We start from the raw sequence: 18,856 nt of genomic DNA on the forward strand, positions 1-18,856 counted from the left end.
CTGGAAATACTCCCTGGTCTCCTCTCCCACACCCTAGAGGAGAAATGTTCAAGTGTCTCCCTGTCCTGACTCTTTTTGAAGAAGAATTTTCACCTGTTCCCCTCTCACCCCTGCTGTCCTTGTTCCTTCCCTTCTTCCACTGTGGTGGGGGCTGAGGATTCAGGTGCAGCTCAGACACTGACGCTGCACGTCCTGTCATGCAGGTGTATCCAGGGAGGAAAAGCATCCAAATGCCTTTAATATTTTGGGCTCTGGGGACTGCAGTGTGTGGGGCCGAGAGTAAGCCACCCCATCTTTAGGCTAGTTGGCTCTTTCCCAGGAGTGTCCTGCTTGGCTGCACGCTGCCCTCCAGAAGGGCTCAGCTCTCCCGTGGCATCCCTGTGTCGTCTAGCAGCCCCACGGAGTAGACATGTCAGTGCCAAGGCCACGTAAATCCAGCTGGAGGGCTGAATGTAGGCAGCTGCAGTGAGCCCCCTGTGTCCCTGGGTGGGAGGGGAGAGCTGAGATCCTCCTCGGGTCCAGTGAGCTCAGGTGAGGGGCTGGGAGAACTGCGCTTGTAAATGGGACTCCTCTGCTCTCAGCAGTGTCCAGGTTCTTCTCAGGGGAATGTCTGCTTGGGATCATCCTCCAGCTCAAAGAGGCAGCAGCACAGGGCAGCTGAGAGCAATTCCGATGGACAAACTCGCTGTCCTCGCTCTGCACTGAGGGACAGTCCCCTTGGCTCGTAGGACCCACAAGGTTTCACTTGCAGCACAGCAGAAATGCCAGGGATTTCTGCCTTAAAAACACTCCTCAGGTGTGGTGGGGAAACTACAACAGAACAACACCAACAACAAGGTGCCCTGAGCTCTGCCCTGCAGTCGGGTGACAATGCTGAAAAGCCCTTTGATGCCAGGAGTGGATTTAATCTGAGATCACCCCGTGTTCCTTTTTACCCATGGCTGTAGGGCAGGACTGAATCCTGCAGAGATCTCAGCTCTCTGGTGGACTATCAGCCAGCACCAACCAGAGTGTACAAAAAGGACCTGCAAAAGGTCTTCCTGAAAGGCGAGAGCCAGTTTGGTGGGTTTCTAAGACCAATTGAATACTTTAGTTTGAGAGAAATCTTCCCTAACTTCTCACTGCTTTTCTTTCCATTCACAGGTCTCCAAGCCCAGGGGAAGAAAATGTCGAATGGCAGCTCCATCACCCAGTTCCTCCTCCTGGCATTCGCAGACACGCGGGAGCTGCAGCTCTTCCAGTTCTGGACCTTCCTGGGCATCTACCTGGCTGCCCTCCTGGCCAATGGCCTCATCATCACCACCATCGCCTGTGACCACTGCCTCCACACCCCCATGTACTTCTTCCTCCTCAACCTCTCTGTTCTTGACCTGGGCTCCATCTCCACCACTCTTCCCAAATCCATGGCCAATTCCCTCTGGGACACCAGGGACATCTCCTATGCAGGATGTGCTGCTCAGCTCTTCTTTTATATCTTCTTTCTCACAGCAGAGTTCTGTCTTCTCACCATTATGGCCTATGACCGCTACGTTGCCATCTGCAAACCCCTGCACTACGGGACCCTCCTGGGCAGCAGAGCTTGTGTCCACATGGCAGCAGCTGCCTGGGGCAGTGGGTTTCTCAATGCTCTCCTGCACACGGCCAATACATTTTCCCTACCCCTCTGCCAGGGCAATGCCCTGGACCAGTTCTTCTGTGAAATCCCCCAGATCCTCAAGCTCTCCTGCTCACACTCCTACCTCAGGGAAGCTGGGCTTCTTGTGGTCAGTGCCTGTTTAGGCTTCGGGTGCTTTGTGTTCATCGTGCTGTCCTACGTGCAGATCTTCAGGGCCGTGCTGAGGATCCCCTCTGAGCAGGGACGGCACAAAGCCTTTTCCACGTGCCTCCCTCACCTGGCCGTGGTCTCCCTGCTTGTCAGCACTGCCATGTTTGCCTACCTGAAGCCCCCCTCCATCTCCTCCCCAGTTCTCGACCTGGTGGTGGCTGTGCTGTACTCAGTGTTGCCTCCAGCACTGAACCCCCTCATCTACAGCATGAGGAACCAGGAGCTCAAGGAGGCCATTAGGTATCTGATTTCATGGATTTTTTTCAAGAGGGAGAAATGTTCCACCTCTCTCCACAAATGACTCCCGCACTATTTGATTCCATCTGCTTTTTTGTGTGTTTTGTTATTGGCTTTGTGTTTTTAATGATTACATTTCTCATCATTGCTGTTGATATTGTCATTTATGGTTTTTATGCTCCTACACAAAGGTTTCACTTGTGTCACTACACCTGAGACATTTACGTCTTAGTTTCACCTGGTTCCCTTCTAAAAATGTATTTCACAGTGGCTCAGAGCTGGCCTCTTTCACAGAGTCTCTGTTAACAAAGCAAGATCTCCCTGGTGCAGTGCTTTAATGCTGGGGTCTTTCTCCAAACATGCCTGAGGAAATTCACCCCTGAAGTTCTTCTTCCTCCATGTGTCCAGGAATAAAAAGCTGACTGTCCGTTTGTAACATTGTAGAGATATTGGACTGGATTTAGGAGTCACCAGTCGGTGTCTGGTGAGAGGTAAGATCGTGGGTTTAACTGAGGGACGTACCCCAGCCCTTCACACAGATGACATAAAGGCCACCCATCCTGTGGGAGGGGAATCTGGAGCTGTCTGGAGAGGCTGGTGTTTCTCCAGGGACAGCATGTTCCTGGGGTTGTGCTGGGATGGCAGAGGTCAGAAGGATGGGGTCTGGGGCCTCAAGCAGAGGCCATGTGCAGACCTCCTCTGGGCACTCTCCCGTTCCTCCCCACCTGTCTACAGCAGGAATTCCCACAGAGGGACAGACACGTCCAGGTGTGGCCACACCACGGCTCACTGAAAGGGCATGAAAAGTCAAGCTGTCTGGGTAGCCCTCTCCTCCTAATCCATCCCTGTGTGCAGCTGGCCTCGTTCATGGTCAGCATGCGCCACTGCCTCATGTGGTGTCCCTCATAATGCGTGGGCCCTTCTCCTCAGGGTCACTGCTCATCCTGTCACGTCCCACCTGGCACTGTAATACGGTGTTTTTCTTCCCCCTGATGCAGGACTGGCCACTTCTCTTTGTAAAACTTCAGCAGTTTCTTCTGGCTGAGTCCCAGAATTTCCCAAGGTCCCCCTGGACTGAAGATCCATTTTCTTCGTTCTTCATGTTTGCGTGCAGGCACCTCACCATGGTTGTGGTGATGCATCAGCACAAGATAACAGCACGAGGAGTTGCAGGGCACTACAGGGAATTAAAGACATTCCTAATTTTGTACTGTCCAGCAGAGGAATTGTCACAACAGCTATGTTAGAAACATCTTTGTGCCCCGTAGAGAGGGCACAAAGCAAGCAAATGTAGGGCCTGTGGGGAAAGAGAAGCTGGGCTGTTTGTAGAGGAATCTACGACAATGGTTAAAGAAAAGAACTTGGGAAGGGGAAAGAGGAAAAAGGAAAACCGAAAGTTCAACTCCAGCACAGAACCACGGAACCCTGGAGGCTGGAAGGCAGCCAGCTTCCACCTTCTCTGTGCTTCCTCTTCAGGCTTGATGTTACTCAGAGCTCTTTTCTCATGCATGCCAGCCTCCTGCCACCTTGGCATGACTTCCTGCATGTTGGCATGGACCATTCTGGATGACGAAGAGGTGATCCTTGACCACCAAAAAGCTCTCTGCAGGACCCACCTGGCCACAGACATCCTCTGATCCAAGGGTATCAAAATTTACCTCCCTAACTCTTATGCCCATCAGTCTTTATCGTATGAGAATGAATTAACTTTCTTAAGATATATAGCTAGCTAGCTCCCATTGTGTACTGATTTATCATGCTTGGGTAAGTGAGTTAAAGGAGGTCAGCTCATCACAAGGAGCAGAAGAACAGCCCTGCCCTCAAAATAAGGACTTCTCAGAATCATTCAGCTGTCCATGAAGGATAAAAGATACCCCTGGAGAACCGAGATAATGCCAGTATCCTCGTCCCTCTTACACACCTTTGAAACTCTCCCAGTGTCCAGCATCACAGACAAGTAATTAGCAATAGACCAACTCCGGGGACGTCTGGATCAATAGACAAGCCGCGAGAAGGCTGATGGCTGATGGAGCTGCAGAGATATAGCTACTTTGTGCAGTTTTACTGTGATTAGGAATTGGTACTCCGTGTGTGTGTTAGTTAGTCATTAGTCAAATAATAAGGTACCTGAATGCTTGAATGGCATAAGAACCCTGTGTTTAACCGCATTTGAGGTACCCCAATTGAGCTCGGACGCCTCATGCGCATGACTAAATATTTACACGTGCACCTCTGTACTTTGTGTCCTAGCCTCTCTGCTCGGTCAGCACGGGCCACTTGCAAATTTTCATAACACAAGTGACTGATTGCCACTGCAGTGGGACAAGGTCTCTCCCTTCTCCATGCAGTAGATGTGAGGCAGTTTAGAACACAGGACACGTCACACCAGGGTCTCCACTCATGTGTTGCACTCAAGGTGCTGTTTTTTCTCTTGCCCAACATTTACTCGCCCTCTTCATAATACAGTCAAGGAACAGGCCAAAAAATCTCGTGGGGGACCTGTCAGCAGCACCTTGTCATTCATGGAGATCACCTTCACCTTTGTCAAAGGCCCTTGAGGGCTGCAGAGACACCACTGACAAAAACCCTCTTTCTTGCCAGGGCCGCCCTTCCCAGCCCTGTTTCTCTCTGTTCTTGCAGACAGCAGGCTTTGCTCACCATCAACATCCAATTTCAGCTTTAAGCTTCCAGGTGCCGTCCACTTGACCGTGTCTCTGCCGTGAAGCAAAGCCTTTGCACACAGAAGGTCTTCAATGCTTGGTACCAGGTTTCCTTTAAGAGACGTCCGAGCTTGGCCTGGAGCTACACCTGAGGTGCCACAGCCCAGATGTGCACCAAAACTCTCAGCCAGGGGAAGAGACAAGTTGAGAGAGAGCCTGTGCTTTTTGACTTTGACAGAGGAACTGCCAAGGCGTGGTGGGACAAGGCACACAGCTTGGGGTGCTGCAATGGATGGCTACAGGCTTTTCAGGAGAGACAGGCTGGAAGGATCAGGAGTGGGGTTTCCTGAAAGTGAAGCCGTTAACTGGATGTATGGCGCAACTCCTTGGGGCAGGTGAAGAGTTTGGTGAGCCTTTGTGGGGGAGGGTGAGAGGAGAGGCCAGTAGAAGTGTCCTGTCATGGTGGGAGATAAGGAACCCACAGTCAGGATGAGGAAGAGGGTATAGTCTTTCTGAAGGATCCCAGGGAAGCGTCTGGCTGTACGAGCCTGGGTCTCGCTGGGGACTGCCATGATACTGGCAGCTTCTGAAAGAGGAGCACAGCAGCACGTACAGTCCAGGTGGTTTCTGGAGTGTCTTAGGACAACGTCTTAGCACAGCTGCCAGATGGGCCAACAAAAATAATGCCAACCTTGATGTGATACCTGCGATGCAGGAAGAGCTGGTCAGAGACGTGAAGATTGGCTGTCGTGACCCTGAAGTAGTGGGGTCCCAGCACTCCAGGGCAGTGAGGAAGCAGAACAGAAGACTGCAGACGCTGGACCTCAGAGGTCCTTTTGCCTTTGGCCTTGCCAGGGTTCTCACCTGGGAAATAGTGGCGTCTCCCCATGGGGAAGCTCCATAGGAAAAGGAAGCATATGAGAGGGCGATGAAGAATTAAAGGAGGAATTTAGAAATAAGGGAGGTTTTAGAAAAGCCAGAGCTCCCCTGGACTTCAAGGGCACAAGGATGTGGAGTTACAGAACAGTTAATGAAGTTGAGGAACAGTTAAGGAAGTAAATGTAAATTATTGACCACCACAGAAGTGCGTCACCAGTGTTGAGTAGAGAGGAAGGATCGCTTCCCGCGACCTGCTGGCACCGCTCTTCCTAACGCACCCAGGAGGCTGTCGGCCTGCTTTGCTGCAAGGGCACACTGCTGGCTCTCGGTCAGCTGCTTGTCTCTCAGAACACAAAGGTCCTTCTATGCCAAAGTGTTGAGAAGCTCTCAGTCACTCAGCCCCCAGCTTACACTGGTGCAGGGGACTATCTCTCCCTGGGTCCAGGGCTTGCTTTTCCCTTTGCTGAACTTCAGGAGGCTCTTCTCTGTCCAGTTTTGGGCATGCCAATAATTTTCATCATCTGCCTGAATCACAAGATATCAACACCATGGACATTTTCAACTAGTGGAAATGTTGTTTTTTCACGTAAAAAACAGTGCTAGCTTTGGGTGCCATGACCGTGAAATAGTGGGGTCTCACCTCCCAAGGAGAAGGAGAATAGAAGAATGCAGATGACAGACCTCAGAGGAGCAGACTTTGGCCTAGTCTTCTGACTTGTTTGGGGGGAGCCCATGTGAGCAGCACAGAAGGGCAGCAGAGGGTCTGCAGTACAGTGGTCTGCAAGGACAGCGTCTTTCAAGTGCGAGAGTGTGGTCATACCCATAGTCAGGACAACAAGCAGAGCTACCAGAAGAAGAGCTGGGGGAAACAAGACACTCATGGGGAAGCCCCAGAGAAAAAAGGAAGCATGAAGAGGTGGATGCCAGGATGAAAACAAAGGAGGAATTGAGGAATATGGTTGGTTTTAGAAAAGCCAAAGCTCCCATAGACTTGACACTTGCAAGGGATTTGAAGGGCACAACAATGAGCAGTTACTCCTTCAGGAACACCTAAAGAATAAACAAAGATAATGTGTGGTCATGGCTGAATTTGCAGAGAGTAGGTGTAGATAGGTACGAGGTACTCTTGGCCTGCGTCTTCACCAGCAAGGTCTCCCGGTTCCGTGTGCCTAAGAGGCAGAACCCCATGCGAAATCCAGCAGTGGATGCAGATCAAGTCAGGGGCTACATGGGTTAGGTCAACCTTTGGTCGTCCATTGGACCAGACAGGATGAATCCAAGGATGTTGAGAGACCAGGCTGATGTCAGAGCAGGGCTGCTCTGATCCATTTTGGATCACTTTGCGTGGCTGGGCAGCAGCTCTGTGGAAATGGCCCTGGGGCTCCTTGAGTTTTATCAGGCCAAACAAGAGCCAGCAGCAAAGGCCGCCAACAGCATCTGAGGCTGTATGAGCAGGAGCACAGCCAGGAGAAGTGATTGTCCTGCTCTGCTCAGCACCTTTTACACCACACCCTGACCAGTGACGGTGAGACAGGGGCAAACAGGAGCCAGCTCACTGGAGGGCCACTAAGGTGGTAGCCCTTCCGTTGTCCTTCAAGTGTTTGTGTGATTTCCCTAACAACAGCAGCATATACCACAACAAAAAAACATTAAAGCAACAACATCATTGATCGGCCTAAATATAAATACCTGCCCTGGAGCAGTCTACATCTGTGGTAGCCCCTCTGGGCAATGACAGTGGAATCAAAGAATCAGCATCGCAGAACAGTAGGGGTTGGAAGGTTTGAAGAGGTAAGGTCTGTTCAGAGGATGTTTAGACTTCTGTGACACTGACTGTGAAAACATTCATGAGAGGCCTTTACCCTATTTACAGCCACTAACCTGAAGCCCAACCACCACCTCTAAGTGAAGGCAGTAGGGTAACAAACACCGAGGGAAATGGGCAAGACAAATTCTAGCCGGGCTGAGTAGAGAGGAAGGATCACCTCCACCGACCTGCTGGCAGTGCTCTTCCTAGTGCAGCCCAGAAAGCCATTGGCCACCTTGCTGCAGAGGTGCAAAGCCTGGAGAAGAGAAGGCTTTGGGGAGACCTAATATCAGCCTTTCCACATCTTCTTGGCTGTCACCATGACAAAGGCTCTTCACTGTTGTGTGTGATGGGAGGATGAGGGCCAATGGCATCAGCTGAAACAAATGAGCAAAACTTTATCCCTGTCAAGACAGGCAAACACTGGAGGAGATTTCCCAGAGAGCTTGTGTCATCTCCATCCTTGGAGCTTTTCAAGCCCAAAATGAAGGAAGCCCTGAGATACCTGGTCTGACCCCATAGCTGACCCTGCTGTGGGCAGGAGGGTGGTCTAGAGATCTCCTCAGCTTCCTTCCAGCATGAACGATTCTGCGTTTCAATCCACCATCTTTCCTTCATGAGGGGAGGGAAATCAGTCAGGTTCCTGGTGACCGTGGAAGTCAACCAGAAAGTGTGGTCAGACGATCAGGGACTTTCTTGTCGCACTCCAGGCATGGTTGCTCAGATGCAGGGCTGCTTGGCAGGTCCCCCCAAACAGCCCTGATCCTTTCCATTGTTTCACCGTTTCTTTTTCCCTCTTTCCCCACTCAAAAGTTTTTCCCCTTGACCATCCCTGTACCCTCCCATGCAAATAGCCCACCTCTGTTTACCCTTTCCTCCATGGTCCTAGTTTGGCTTCCTTTGTACTTTCATTTGGTGTTTCTGAGCTTCTCACCATGGGAATGTGTACCTTGGTGAACAATGGCATTGATCAAGTGCCTCCTTTGATTATCTGTAGTGTCCTGCGATTCCTCATGCTGTTATCTTGTCAGAGGCAGCACATGTCAGGGAGAGCCATCTGCAGGCACACATGAACGACTGGCCCAATGGAGCTTCATTCCTGGGGGACCCTGATAAACTCTGGGATTCAGCAAATGGAAAACTCACACAGTTTTACAAGGAGAAGTGGCCAGGCCTTTCCTGGGGGCAGGATCACCCCAGAGATGAGGGCATGCTGGGACCTGACTGGCCGAGGACTGACCCAGAGGAGAAGGTCCTGGGCATTACGAGGGATGCAACTTTAGCCAGTGGTACATGCGGACCGTGAACTGGACTAGCTGCACACAGGGCTGCATTAGGGGGCACACGGCCACCCAGACAAGGCACTTATCATCCCCCTTGACCCAGCACTGTTGTGGCCACATCTGGTCTAGTGTGTCTGTGTGTGGGGCTCTCTGTTCTGAAGGAAGGAGGAGGAAGTGGAGAAGCTCCAAAGGACATTGGCCAGGATGGCGTTTGAGGCCTTTGTGGAGAAGCTGAGGGAGCTGGGCTTCTGTACCTTTTGAAGTGGAGGCCCAGGGCTCTCTAGGAGTAGCCTGCACCTGCTTGAAGGGTGGCTTCAGAGGCGGTGGAGCTTTTCTTGGTAGTAGGAAGAGAAGGAAACCTCAAGAAACTGCAGCTTGGAAGGTTTGGACTGCATGTGAGGAAAAAGAAATCTCAGTCAAAGGGTTGCACTGTGGTGCAAGAGGTCACCCAGAGGGAGTCTTGATCAGCCCATGGCTTTGTGTTTCAAGGAACAGCCGGTGAGAGTGGAGAGACATCAGAAAAGATATGGAAATGCCGGGGCGAGAGCGATGTGGGAAAGCACGATGGGTGCCTGCAGCCTACAAGGAAAGAGGCACAGGCATGGGACAGTGATGGTCACTCTGCAGTAGAGGTGGCCTAGGGCTCTGGCCAGGCTAAAAAGCCCAACAGCACCAAGGTCTTTGTCCCCTTGGCTATGGCAGTTGCCTCTGCCACCAAGGCCCACCAGAAGAAACTTTATTTTGAGGCTCTGGGCTTGGTTTCTGCTTCACGGTTGCATGGGGAAGGAGGGAGGTGTTGCACAGTCTCCCTACCCTTGGCCTTGCTCACCCTCACACCCCACTGCCCCCAGGAAGAGCCCTGAGCCACACCTGAGGGGCAGGATCTGCCTTCCCAGGGCCTGAGGGTCAGGTTTGGCCCTTCTGCTTCATCAAACAAAGCAACAGCTTTACAGCCACCTGCACTGTGCCTTTGCCTTCCTGCAATCACAGCCTCCAGCTATCTCCTCTAACGAGTCCATGGGGAGACTTTGTCAGTAGTGGCCCTCAGTGGGGCCCATTAATGCTTCCAGGTACTTTGAGTTTTGCCTCTGACTTCTTGAGCAGTGTTTTCAATCTTCTCTCAGTATCTGAGGTTCGTGGACTCAGAGCTAAATACACCATGGGGCTCATTGAAGTACAGAAAGCCCTAAAGACCTGTTTCTCTTCCTTCGATTTCCTTCAAGTCTTCAAGACATCTACAGCGAATTGGAGTTCTTTCATAGTGTAGTTAAGAAGGAAGATTTCAATCAGAACCTAATAAATTATTTTTTTTTTAGTTTAAAGGGTTTCTTTTAATTTACTTTTCAGTCTATTGAAAAGGTGATAGAAGTCTTCTGCAACTGATATTGATCCAGAGGGTCTCCTCAGGAGGTCTGGACGGCTAGGAAAAGCAGTCCCTTGAGGTCTGACACTGTATGGACAATGCTACTCCTCACCGCCCTCACCCCAACCCCACCATCTCTGTCATTGCCCAGTTGGGATTTACATCATTTTCCTTCCATCAGACTTCGCCGCCAATCTCTGCAGCTGGATGTTACAGCTCCATTGCACCAGCTCCCTCTGGCTCTCCTTAGAGACCTGGCTGCACCCAGGCACAGAAGGGTTTCTCCTCTTTGCAAGCAAAGAAAAGTAAAGCCTGATCATGTCGGATCGTGTTTGATAAACAATAAAACACCCTCTGCGGCCATATGCTAAGTACATGCTGCCTCTAATGAGGTTGCTTTTCTGCAAGGGGTAATCTTATGAGAAATGCTTTAGATACGTAGGTACAGAAAGGTTGATATAAACATAGTTAAAGAGTTGGCTACAGGAGATAATTAGACTACTGAAAGACGGGGAGACCTTTAACCATGTGAAGCTCAAAGCAGCAGCTGGATGGGTGACAGGAACCTGAATGAAGAAAGAGTAAGGGAAGGAGAAAATGGGAATATAATAGAAAAGGCCCCTGTCTAGACAGTCTGCACCTGGAAAGATGACTTTAGAAATGGTCATTGTATTTGGACAGGTGAAAATGTATGAAAGATATGAGAAATTATGTACGTAGGATTACAGGCAAAATAGTGGTAGTGAAGTTACAGAACAAGATTGACATTTCTTTGGGATATCCCTTTTGAAAAGTCATTGGGTTAGCAGAGGTCTCTTGTGAGAGAGGACAAGCAAGTGTTGCACCCAGCTCTGAACGAGGCCAAAAATGCAATTCAGGGAACAACTCACTGGCTGTACAAGCTCACGTTGGTGAGGAGTGTGCCACCAGTTAGTGTCCTCTTGGGTGACATTTCTTGGCACCAAAAAGAAAAAATTGTCTTCAAATGCAGTCAGCATGGACTTACTGAGGGTACGTACTGGGACATACTGGGGCATTGTGGGGCAGCACAGGGATGCTGGCTCCTGGGCCCTGTTCGGTTTAGCACCTGTGTCCGTGACCCAGAGAAGGCAACTCTCAGCATGTTTAACAAGAACAAATGGTGCATTCTACACCTGGGATGAAATAATGGTGGCCACAAGTATAGGCTGGAAGAGGAGTGGCTGGAAAGCAGCCCTGCAGAAAGGGATCTGGGGGCGCTGGTTGGCAGCTGGGTTAATGTGAGTCAGGAGAGTGCCCTGGCAGCCAAGAGGGCAACCTGCATTCTGGGGTGCATAGAATCATAGCCTTGCCTAAGTTGGAAGAGACCTTTCAGATCATCGAGTCCAACCACCAACCTAACTCTGACAAAAACCATCACTAAAGCATATCTCTAAGCGCTATGTCTACCCGTCTTCTGAATACCTCCAGGGATGGTTGCACTTCCCTGGGCAGCCTCGTCCAATGCTTAATAACCCTTTCAGAGGAAAAATTTTTTCCTAATATCCAGTCTAAACCTCCCCTGGTGCAACTTGAGGCTGTTTCCTCTTTTCCTCTTGCCTCTTACTTGGGAGAAGAGACCCACCCCCACCTCTCTACAGTCTCCTTTCAGGTGGCTGGAGAGAGTGATAAGGTCTCCCCTCAGCCTCCTTTTCTCCAGACTAAACAATCCCAGTTCCCTCCGCCGCTCCTCATAAGACTTGTTTGTCACTGAGTTTCCTCTGCCCTCTCTGGCATCCCTGCCCACTACCAATCACTGCCTCACCACTAACTGAAACGTTAAGAAGCTCTCAGGGGATGACCATGTTTCTCCATTTACCACTCATGTGTCCTAAAGACACCAGTTGAGGAAGCATATCTTGGGAAGAGGAGGACCTCCTAGAGGCACCTCTCTGCTCTTTGAGGTCTAAGTGCTTGTCAAAGGCCCCAGGAGGAGTTCATCTGGTGCCCACATTTATATTGCAGATGGTTGGTCTGCAATGGACAGGGAATGAGACAGAGATGCGACCAGGAATGATATGGAAGGGGAGATTCAGTGCACTGGGTGTGGCTGGGGTGGAGATAATCCCCATGGATAAAGCCTTGAGCAATGCGCATGGCTGAGCAGAGACCTGCTGGTCAAACTAAAGGGCAAGAAGGAAATGCACAGGCAGTGGAAGCAGGGACAGGTATCCTGGGAAGAGCGTAGGGATGGGGTCAGGAAGGCCAAGGCGCAGCTGGAGATGAACTTGGCAAGGGAGGCAAGGAATAATAAGAAGGGCTTCTATAGATATGTCAGCCAGAAAAGGAAGGTCAAAGGAAGCGTACCCCTCCTGATGAGCAAGACTGGCAAACTGGTAACAATGGTCGAGGAGAAGGCCGAGGTACTCAACAACAGTTTTGCCTCAGCCTTCCCTGGCAACCTCTCTTCCCACACCTCTCGAGTGGATGGACCTCAAGGTAGGGACTTGAGGGGCCAAGTCCCCCCCACTGTGGCAAAGGATCAGGTTTGTGACCACCTGAGGAACCTGAGCATGCAGGAGTCTATGGGGGCTGACAAGATGCATCCCAGAGTCCTGAGGGAACTGGCTGATGGAGTTGCCAAGCCACTCTCCATGATATCTGAAAAGCCATGGCAGTCAGGTGAAGTCCCCAGGGACTGGAAAAAGGCAAACATTGCACCCATTTTTAAAAAGGGTAGGAAGGAGGACCTGTACTTGGGGAGCTGTGATGTTTGCAATCACAGCAATGGAGCTGTGATGCTTGCACAAGAGACTGCAACTCCTACAGCGTTACAACGGGAAACCAGTAGGTCTGTGAGGAACCTGAAAAAGTGCCTTTACCCATTCCTTTCTCTACAGAAAGCATCATCATTTCTGTGATCTCGGCATCTATCTCACCTGCTTCTTAGGACTTCCTGACACAGAGATGCTCCTGGGCAGTGCCCTGCTGCCAGGAGGTGTCTGCAGGGCAGAGCTGAGCACCCAGCGGGTGGGATGGGCTCTGTGAACACGGACAGGGAGGAAACGGGCACAGAGCAGCAGCTCCAGGCAGCAGAGACGTGACCGGGGCATGAGAGGAAAGTGCTGGCAGCGAAGGCTGGGAGGGGAATTTGGGCACCTCCCTGTCAGCCCTTCACTGAAGGTGCTTTTCTCCTCTCCCACCCAGAAGAGCCTCTGCCCTCAAGGCCACAGGGTGCAGGGCAGGAGCTGCCTGCCCTGCAGGCAGAGCTCCAGCACAGGACACTCTTCTGGTGACCTGTCCCTCCCTCCCTGGCCTTGCCCCCCATGGCAGAAACATTGGGCTGTTTCTCCTTGTTTCTCCACCCATCCCTGCTGCTGCTGTTCTTGTTTTCAGGCTCTCTGGGGGTGGGGTTTTCAGGTGCAGCTCAGCAACTGGCCCTGAAGTCCGCAGGAGCACAGGACCCTGTGGGTCTCTGGGTGATACAGCCCATAGGGTGAGGATAAAGCTGACGCTTTTTGCCGGACGCCCCCTCTTCAGGGCATACAGAAGTGCACAGCTGGTCCAAGGGAGGGGAGTTTAGAGATCTGCACTTTGAAAGTGGATTCCTCTGCTCCCAGCAGTACCCAGTTTCCTTTCAGAAGAACAGCTGAGTGTGATCATCCTGCAGCTGTGAGAGACCAGGGCACCTGGGAGCAAGGCTGATGGGCAGACCAGCTGTCCTCACTCAGCACTAATGGTCTGTCCCTTTGCATCCCAGGACTCTCAGGATAGAAATGTCAAGGATGTCTTCCTTCAGAAAACACTCCTCAGAGGTGAGGGGGACAACAGGAGTAAAATAAACAACAGAAGATCAGGCCAGCTCTGCTCTGCAGTAGGGTGAATTTGGAGAGTCAATGCCAAAATCTCTTTGATCGCAGGAGCAGATATAAGCAGAGATCGATCCTGGTTCCCATTTTCCTGTTGGTGCACAGCGAGACTGACTCCTCCGGAGCAGACAGACAAGTCTCCTGATGCCCGTTGCACGCTCAGCCTGTACAATGCAGAGCTCAAGCTGAGGAGCAGAACCAAGTACTTCCTGGCAGGATGAAGGCCACGCCGGGGGTTCTGTGAAAAATGGCATAGGATTTACTCAGAGGCATCAGTCTTCACTTCTCACTACCTTTTCCTTAAAAATCAGGCCCCCATAGCCAGAGGGAGAAAATGTCCAACAGCAGCTCCATCACCCAGTTCCTCCTCCTGGCATTCGCAGACACACGGGAGCTGCAGCTCTTGCACTTCGGGCTCTTCCTGGGCATCTACCTGGCTGCCCTCCTGGCCAACGGCCTCATCATCACCGCCATCGCCTGTGACAGCCGCCTCCACACCCCCATGTACTTCTTCCTCCTCAACCTCTCCCTCCTCGACCTGGGCTGCATCTCCACCACTGTCCCCAAATCTATGGCCAATTCCCTGTGGGGCACCAGGGACATCTCCTACACAGGATGTGTGGCTCTGGACCAGTTCTTCTGTGAAATCCCCCAGATCCTCAAGCTCTCCTGCTCACACTCAGACTCCCTCAGGGAAGTTGTGGTCCTTGTGGTTAGTGTCTCTTTAGTATTTGTTTGCTTTGTGTTCATCGTGCTGTCCTATGTGCAGATCTTCAGGGCCGTGCTAAGGATCCCCTCTGAGCAGGGACGGCACAAAGCCTTTTCCACGTGCCTCCCTCACCTGGCCGTGGTCTCCCTGCTTGTCAGCGCTGGAATATTTGCCTACCTGAAGCCCCCCCCCATCTCTTCCCCAGTTCTCGACCTGGTGGTGGCTGTGCTGTACTCCGTGGTGCCTCCAGCACTGAACCCCCTCATCTACAGCATGAGGAACCAGGAGCTCAAGGATGCCCTGTGGAAACTGATTCTACCAGTGTGCTTCAGCAGCATTGAGTCTCCCCTCTCTGTTTACAAGTGACCTCATATTTATCTTGTGCTTATTGTATCAGTCATACAGCTGTCTCAACACAAATATTTGCTTTCTCCCACTTCTTCAGAGGGTGAAGCCAGTCTGTCTCACCCAGAGACCTTCTGTCAATTAGTCTGTCACCACGGTAATGCTGGCCTGCCTTTTGGTATCTCTGTAATAAAAGGGAGTTTCCTGATTGCCATGGGTGAAAATAGGCCTTTTCTTCCCAAACTGGAGTGCAGAACACACTCGGGGAACTGAAGGCTGAAAGGCCTTGATGATGTGCTTGGGTGCTGAATGGACGTGGGGGATGGATGGGGGCACCCCTCACGTCTCACCATGATGAGAAGTCATGACATGAGATGTCAAAACTGGCTCATAAGTCATGACTGACTCACCCCAGAATTCCCTCTCGATTGCCGGTACATCACCATTCAGGGACGGAGCACCAGCCACGTCCCTTGCCTTTGGGGATTCACAAAGTCCAAGCCTGATGGTGAAGTCGTCACTCACAGGAGTGATGGGTGGCCCCATTGAGGCCATCGCTGCCATTCAGGAACAGCAGGGAAAGCTCTGGATGACGAAGGATGCCAGGACATGCTCCAGAAAGAGAAGATCAGTGCTAATCCTGACACCTGAGTGCAAAGAAATAGTTGCACCTCAACAAAATAAATTACAAAAAATCCCAAACTAAACCCAGAGAACAGCATCCGCCACCAGCACCGTTTCAGTGGTAGTTCCAACCGCTGCAGAGCTGCAGCTGACGGCCCTGCTGTCCCTGTCGCAGGACTCCAACTGACAGCAGTTACCAAGGCCCTTTGGGAAGACTGCACTGGGTGTCACCTTCTCTGAAGAGGACCTGCTGCTTCCCTCTGGCTGCCATTAGCAGCAGAGCCCTCTGGTTCTCCACCCCACACTTTGTCCCCTTGGACACAGGAGGGACTGGCTTTCAGCCGCTGCCTTAACAGCTGCCTTCGCTGTGCTCCTTTTCTGTCTCTCTTCCTACCGCATCCGTCAGGATGGGCTTCTTCTCATTCCAGACGGAGCCCAAAGCCTCAGAGTACACTGCCACCCCTACTTACCCACCCTAGGATGTGTTGAAGAAATAACAATTAGCAAATAGGAACTCTACCCACAGTGCGTATCTGGCCAGCCTATAAAGCTGTAACAGCTCATCCTAAAGCTCCGAAGGCATAGACCAGATGATACTTTGATCCCATATTTACCTCCTGTATGATCTGTCCTGAAGGTCAAATCATCATTACCTTCAGAAGAGGATGGAAGGTGAGGAGAAGAGGGCAGTAAACGATGAATGGTTGGGAAAAAGCAGCCAAGCAAGTGGCAAAGGAAGGAGCCGAGTTGTCCCAAGGCCAGCTCAGCCCAAGGAGCTTTGACTGACGCGCTCTTGAGGATGCCAAGCCCTGGCCAGGTGAGCTCACAAGCAGTGGGTGGGTGCCGCATCACTGCCCCTTTGTGACAGGGGCCACCCCCAGACGCACGGGGACACACTGTGGCCCCTCAGCCACCACAGCTGGGGCACCTCCTGCAGCCACCAGCCGGCAGCTGTTGGGCTGCCCCAGGCACTGCTGGCCAAGGGCTGTTCATCTGCCCACAGAGCTCCCGCCTCTGCCTGGAGCCGCACCAGCCCCAGGCATAAAAACCTGCCCAGGGCTGTCAGCGAGCCCCTTCACAGCTTTGGCTGGCACAGTCGGGGGCCTGAGGACTTCTTTTCCACTCTTCCCAGGTACAGCACTGCGTCTGTGAGACTCCTGCAGCAAAGCACTTGGTGTCTTATAAGTTCGTTTCCAATGAATTTTATTTACCCCCCAAGATACAGCCACAGAATGACTTCGAACTAGTGCTACCAAAGAACCCCCTTGAGCAACTGCGCTGGGTGGACCTCGGGTGGCTGCCAGGCCCCCACCCAGCTGCTGTCCCACCCTGCTGCTCCAATAGCCATTTGTGGGTGGCTTTTTAGCATCTCATTTTACCCCACGACCTGCCTGGAGAGCAGTGAGTGTTGCCTCTGCCCCAACGAGGCAGCTGGTTGCTATTCCTGCCCACCTTGAGCTCGCCAGTTGGGCCCCTGCACCGCCTGCGTCCTCTAGTTTTCCCCACTCTTGCTCAGGGCACTGAGTTCCTCCTGCTCAGCTCAGGACAGGGAGTTTGCCTCCTGCCCCACTTGGGGCATTCCGTTTTGTCCCTGTCCTGCTCAGGGCATCTCGTTGTGCCCCAGCCCAGGCCCCCACCCCACTCGGAGGGGCCATTATTGTCCTGGCCACAGCGAGACCACCGGGGCTCCAGCACCATTTCCCTGGGATCAGCCGTTGGCCAAGTGCTGCCCTGAATTGTCACATCACAACCACGCTTTTGCTTCCCAGCCTCCTCTAGCACCGCTCCTCCAGCTGGCATCTGACACTGAAAAAAGAGCCTGAGCCCTGTGATCCCTCAGCTTTTATACTGAGCAAGATGCAGGTGGGATGGAGTACTCTGTTAGTCAGCTTTGGGTCACCTCTCCTGTGCACTCATTCCCAAAGGTGCCATCCCTCTACGCTTCTCCCTTCCGACCCTCCGTGCCCTGCCATGTTTAACCCACCACAGTCATCCTTCCCAACTCTCCTGCCACCAACAGTGCTAACAGGGTGGGATTCCTCAAGGGCTCCCCCAGCTTGGCATCATCTACAAAGGAGGTGAAAGTGCATTGTCTGCCATCATACGGAGAGATAATAATGTTCCATAGTAGTTGTCAAGGGCTGGTCTTTGATGGATGCCACTAGTAAGTGGGTTCCAGAAGGACTTTGTACCACAGATGATGTCCCTCTGTCATTATTCAGACAGCTTTCCACCAACCACATCGTCCACTTCTTCAGCCCGGCTGTCAACAACCTGGCTATAAGGAGACTACAGAAGACCATGTCAAAGGCCTTGCTAAAGTCCAGGTACACAACATCCCCTTCTTTTCCCTCCCACATGTCTTCTGCCATCCCTTTCTTGTCCTTCAAATGCCTGCAGATGGCGGCAGGAGGACTTGTCATATCCCCTTCCCTGGTGAGGCTGGCCAGTCTGTCATTGTCCCAATCCTCCTTCCTGCTTTTTTGAAAACTGGTTTCATGTCTGCTTTTTCCAAGGCTCTCAGATGGCTCTGGCCTTTCCAAGGTGTTGGAGAGAGGTCTCACAATGGCACTGGCCAGCCTTCTCCATCTCCATGACACCAAAAGCCTTCTCACTATGACACGCTGCCAGAGGAGTGCCCAGGACACAATACTCGCTGTCCAGATCCTTGGGGGCCGCTTCAGAAGAAAACCAGAAGTGATTTCTTCCTACAAGCCCACGACTCCAACGGGATCTCTCGGCAGCCGACAGCTTTCCTAAGCTGTTTCTGTCAGTTCCTCCCAACCCCCATCCTTCCTTCTCCTCAGGCTGTAGATGAGAGGATCGAGCAGGGGTGAGGTGCGTGTTGAAACAGGGCTTTGTTAAACTCTCTCAGGAGGGCTGTTCTGGGCATCCCACTGACAGTGGTGGGGGTGCCGCAGAAAGGAGTGGCTCCAGGGAGGGCAGGGGAGCCGGTGGAGAAGGCCTTCTGCCTGCCCATGCTGGGCAGGAGAGCTGCCCCCAAGTGCAGCTCTGCTGCACACACAGGATTCCAGCATGAACAGGAAGGGGAAGATTGGGTCTAGAAAGAGGTTATGAAAACAAAGTCCATGATGAATGTAATGGTTTCACATCAGGAGAGTTTCAGCATTGGTGCAAACAGCCCAGCCCACCTATTTCTGAAGACATTTGCTTCTCTGTCAGGTGCTTAAAAATATCGTGAAGGACGTTCAGAGAGGTGAAACATGGAGGGTGTGTGCCTCTCACTGCATTCCTACTCCCTAGACGTGCTCTGTGCTCTGTGAGAGGTGAGAAATG

The 18,856-nt window shown here is 52.0% G+C and overlaps 1 protein-coding gene across 1 annotated transcript; it reads left to right on the top strand.

Annotated features, from left to right (window-relative positions):
• Window positions 1-1,367: 1,367 nt before the first annotated feature.
• On the top strand, window positions 1,368-7,486 carry LOC128903262 (olfactory receptor 14J1-like; the record flags this gene model as incomplete). Its single annotated transcript, XM_054187276.1, has 2 exons — window positions 1,368-2,009; window positions 7,475-7,486. Coding segments are annotated over 2 exons (654 nt in total), but the record flags the coding sequence as incomplete, so codon positions are not given.
• Between the last annotated feature and the right edge of the window lie 11,370 nt (window positions 7,487-18,856).

This window comes from Rissa tridactyla, unplaced genomic scaffold (assembly GCF_028500815.1).
Source record: "Rissa tridactyla isolate bRisTri1 unplaced genomic scaffold, bRisTri1.patW.cur.20221130 scaffold_29, whole genome shotgun sequence".
In the NCBI taxonomy this organism is placed as follows: Eukaryota; Metazoa; Chordata; class Aves; order Charadriiformes; family Laridae; genus Rissa; species Rissa tridactyla.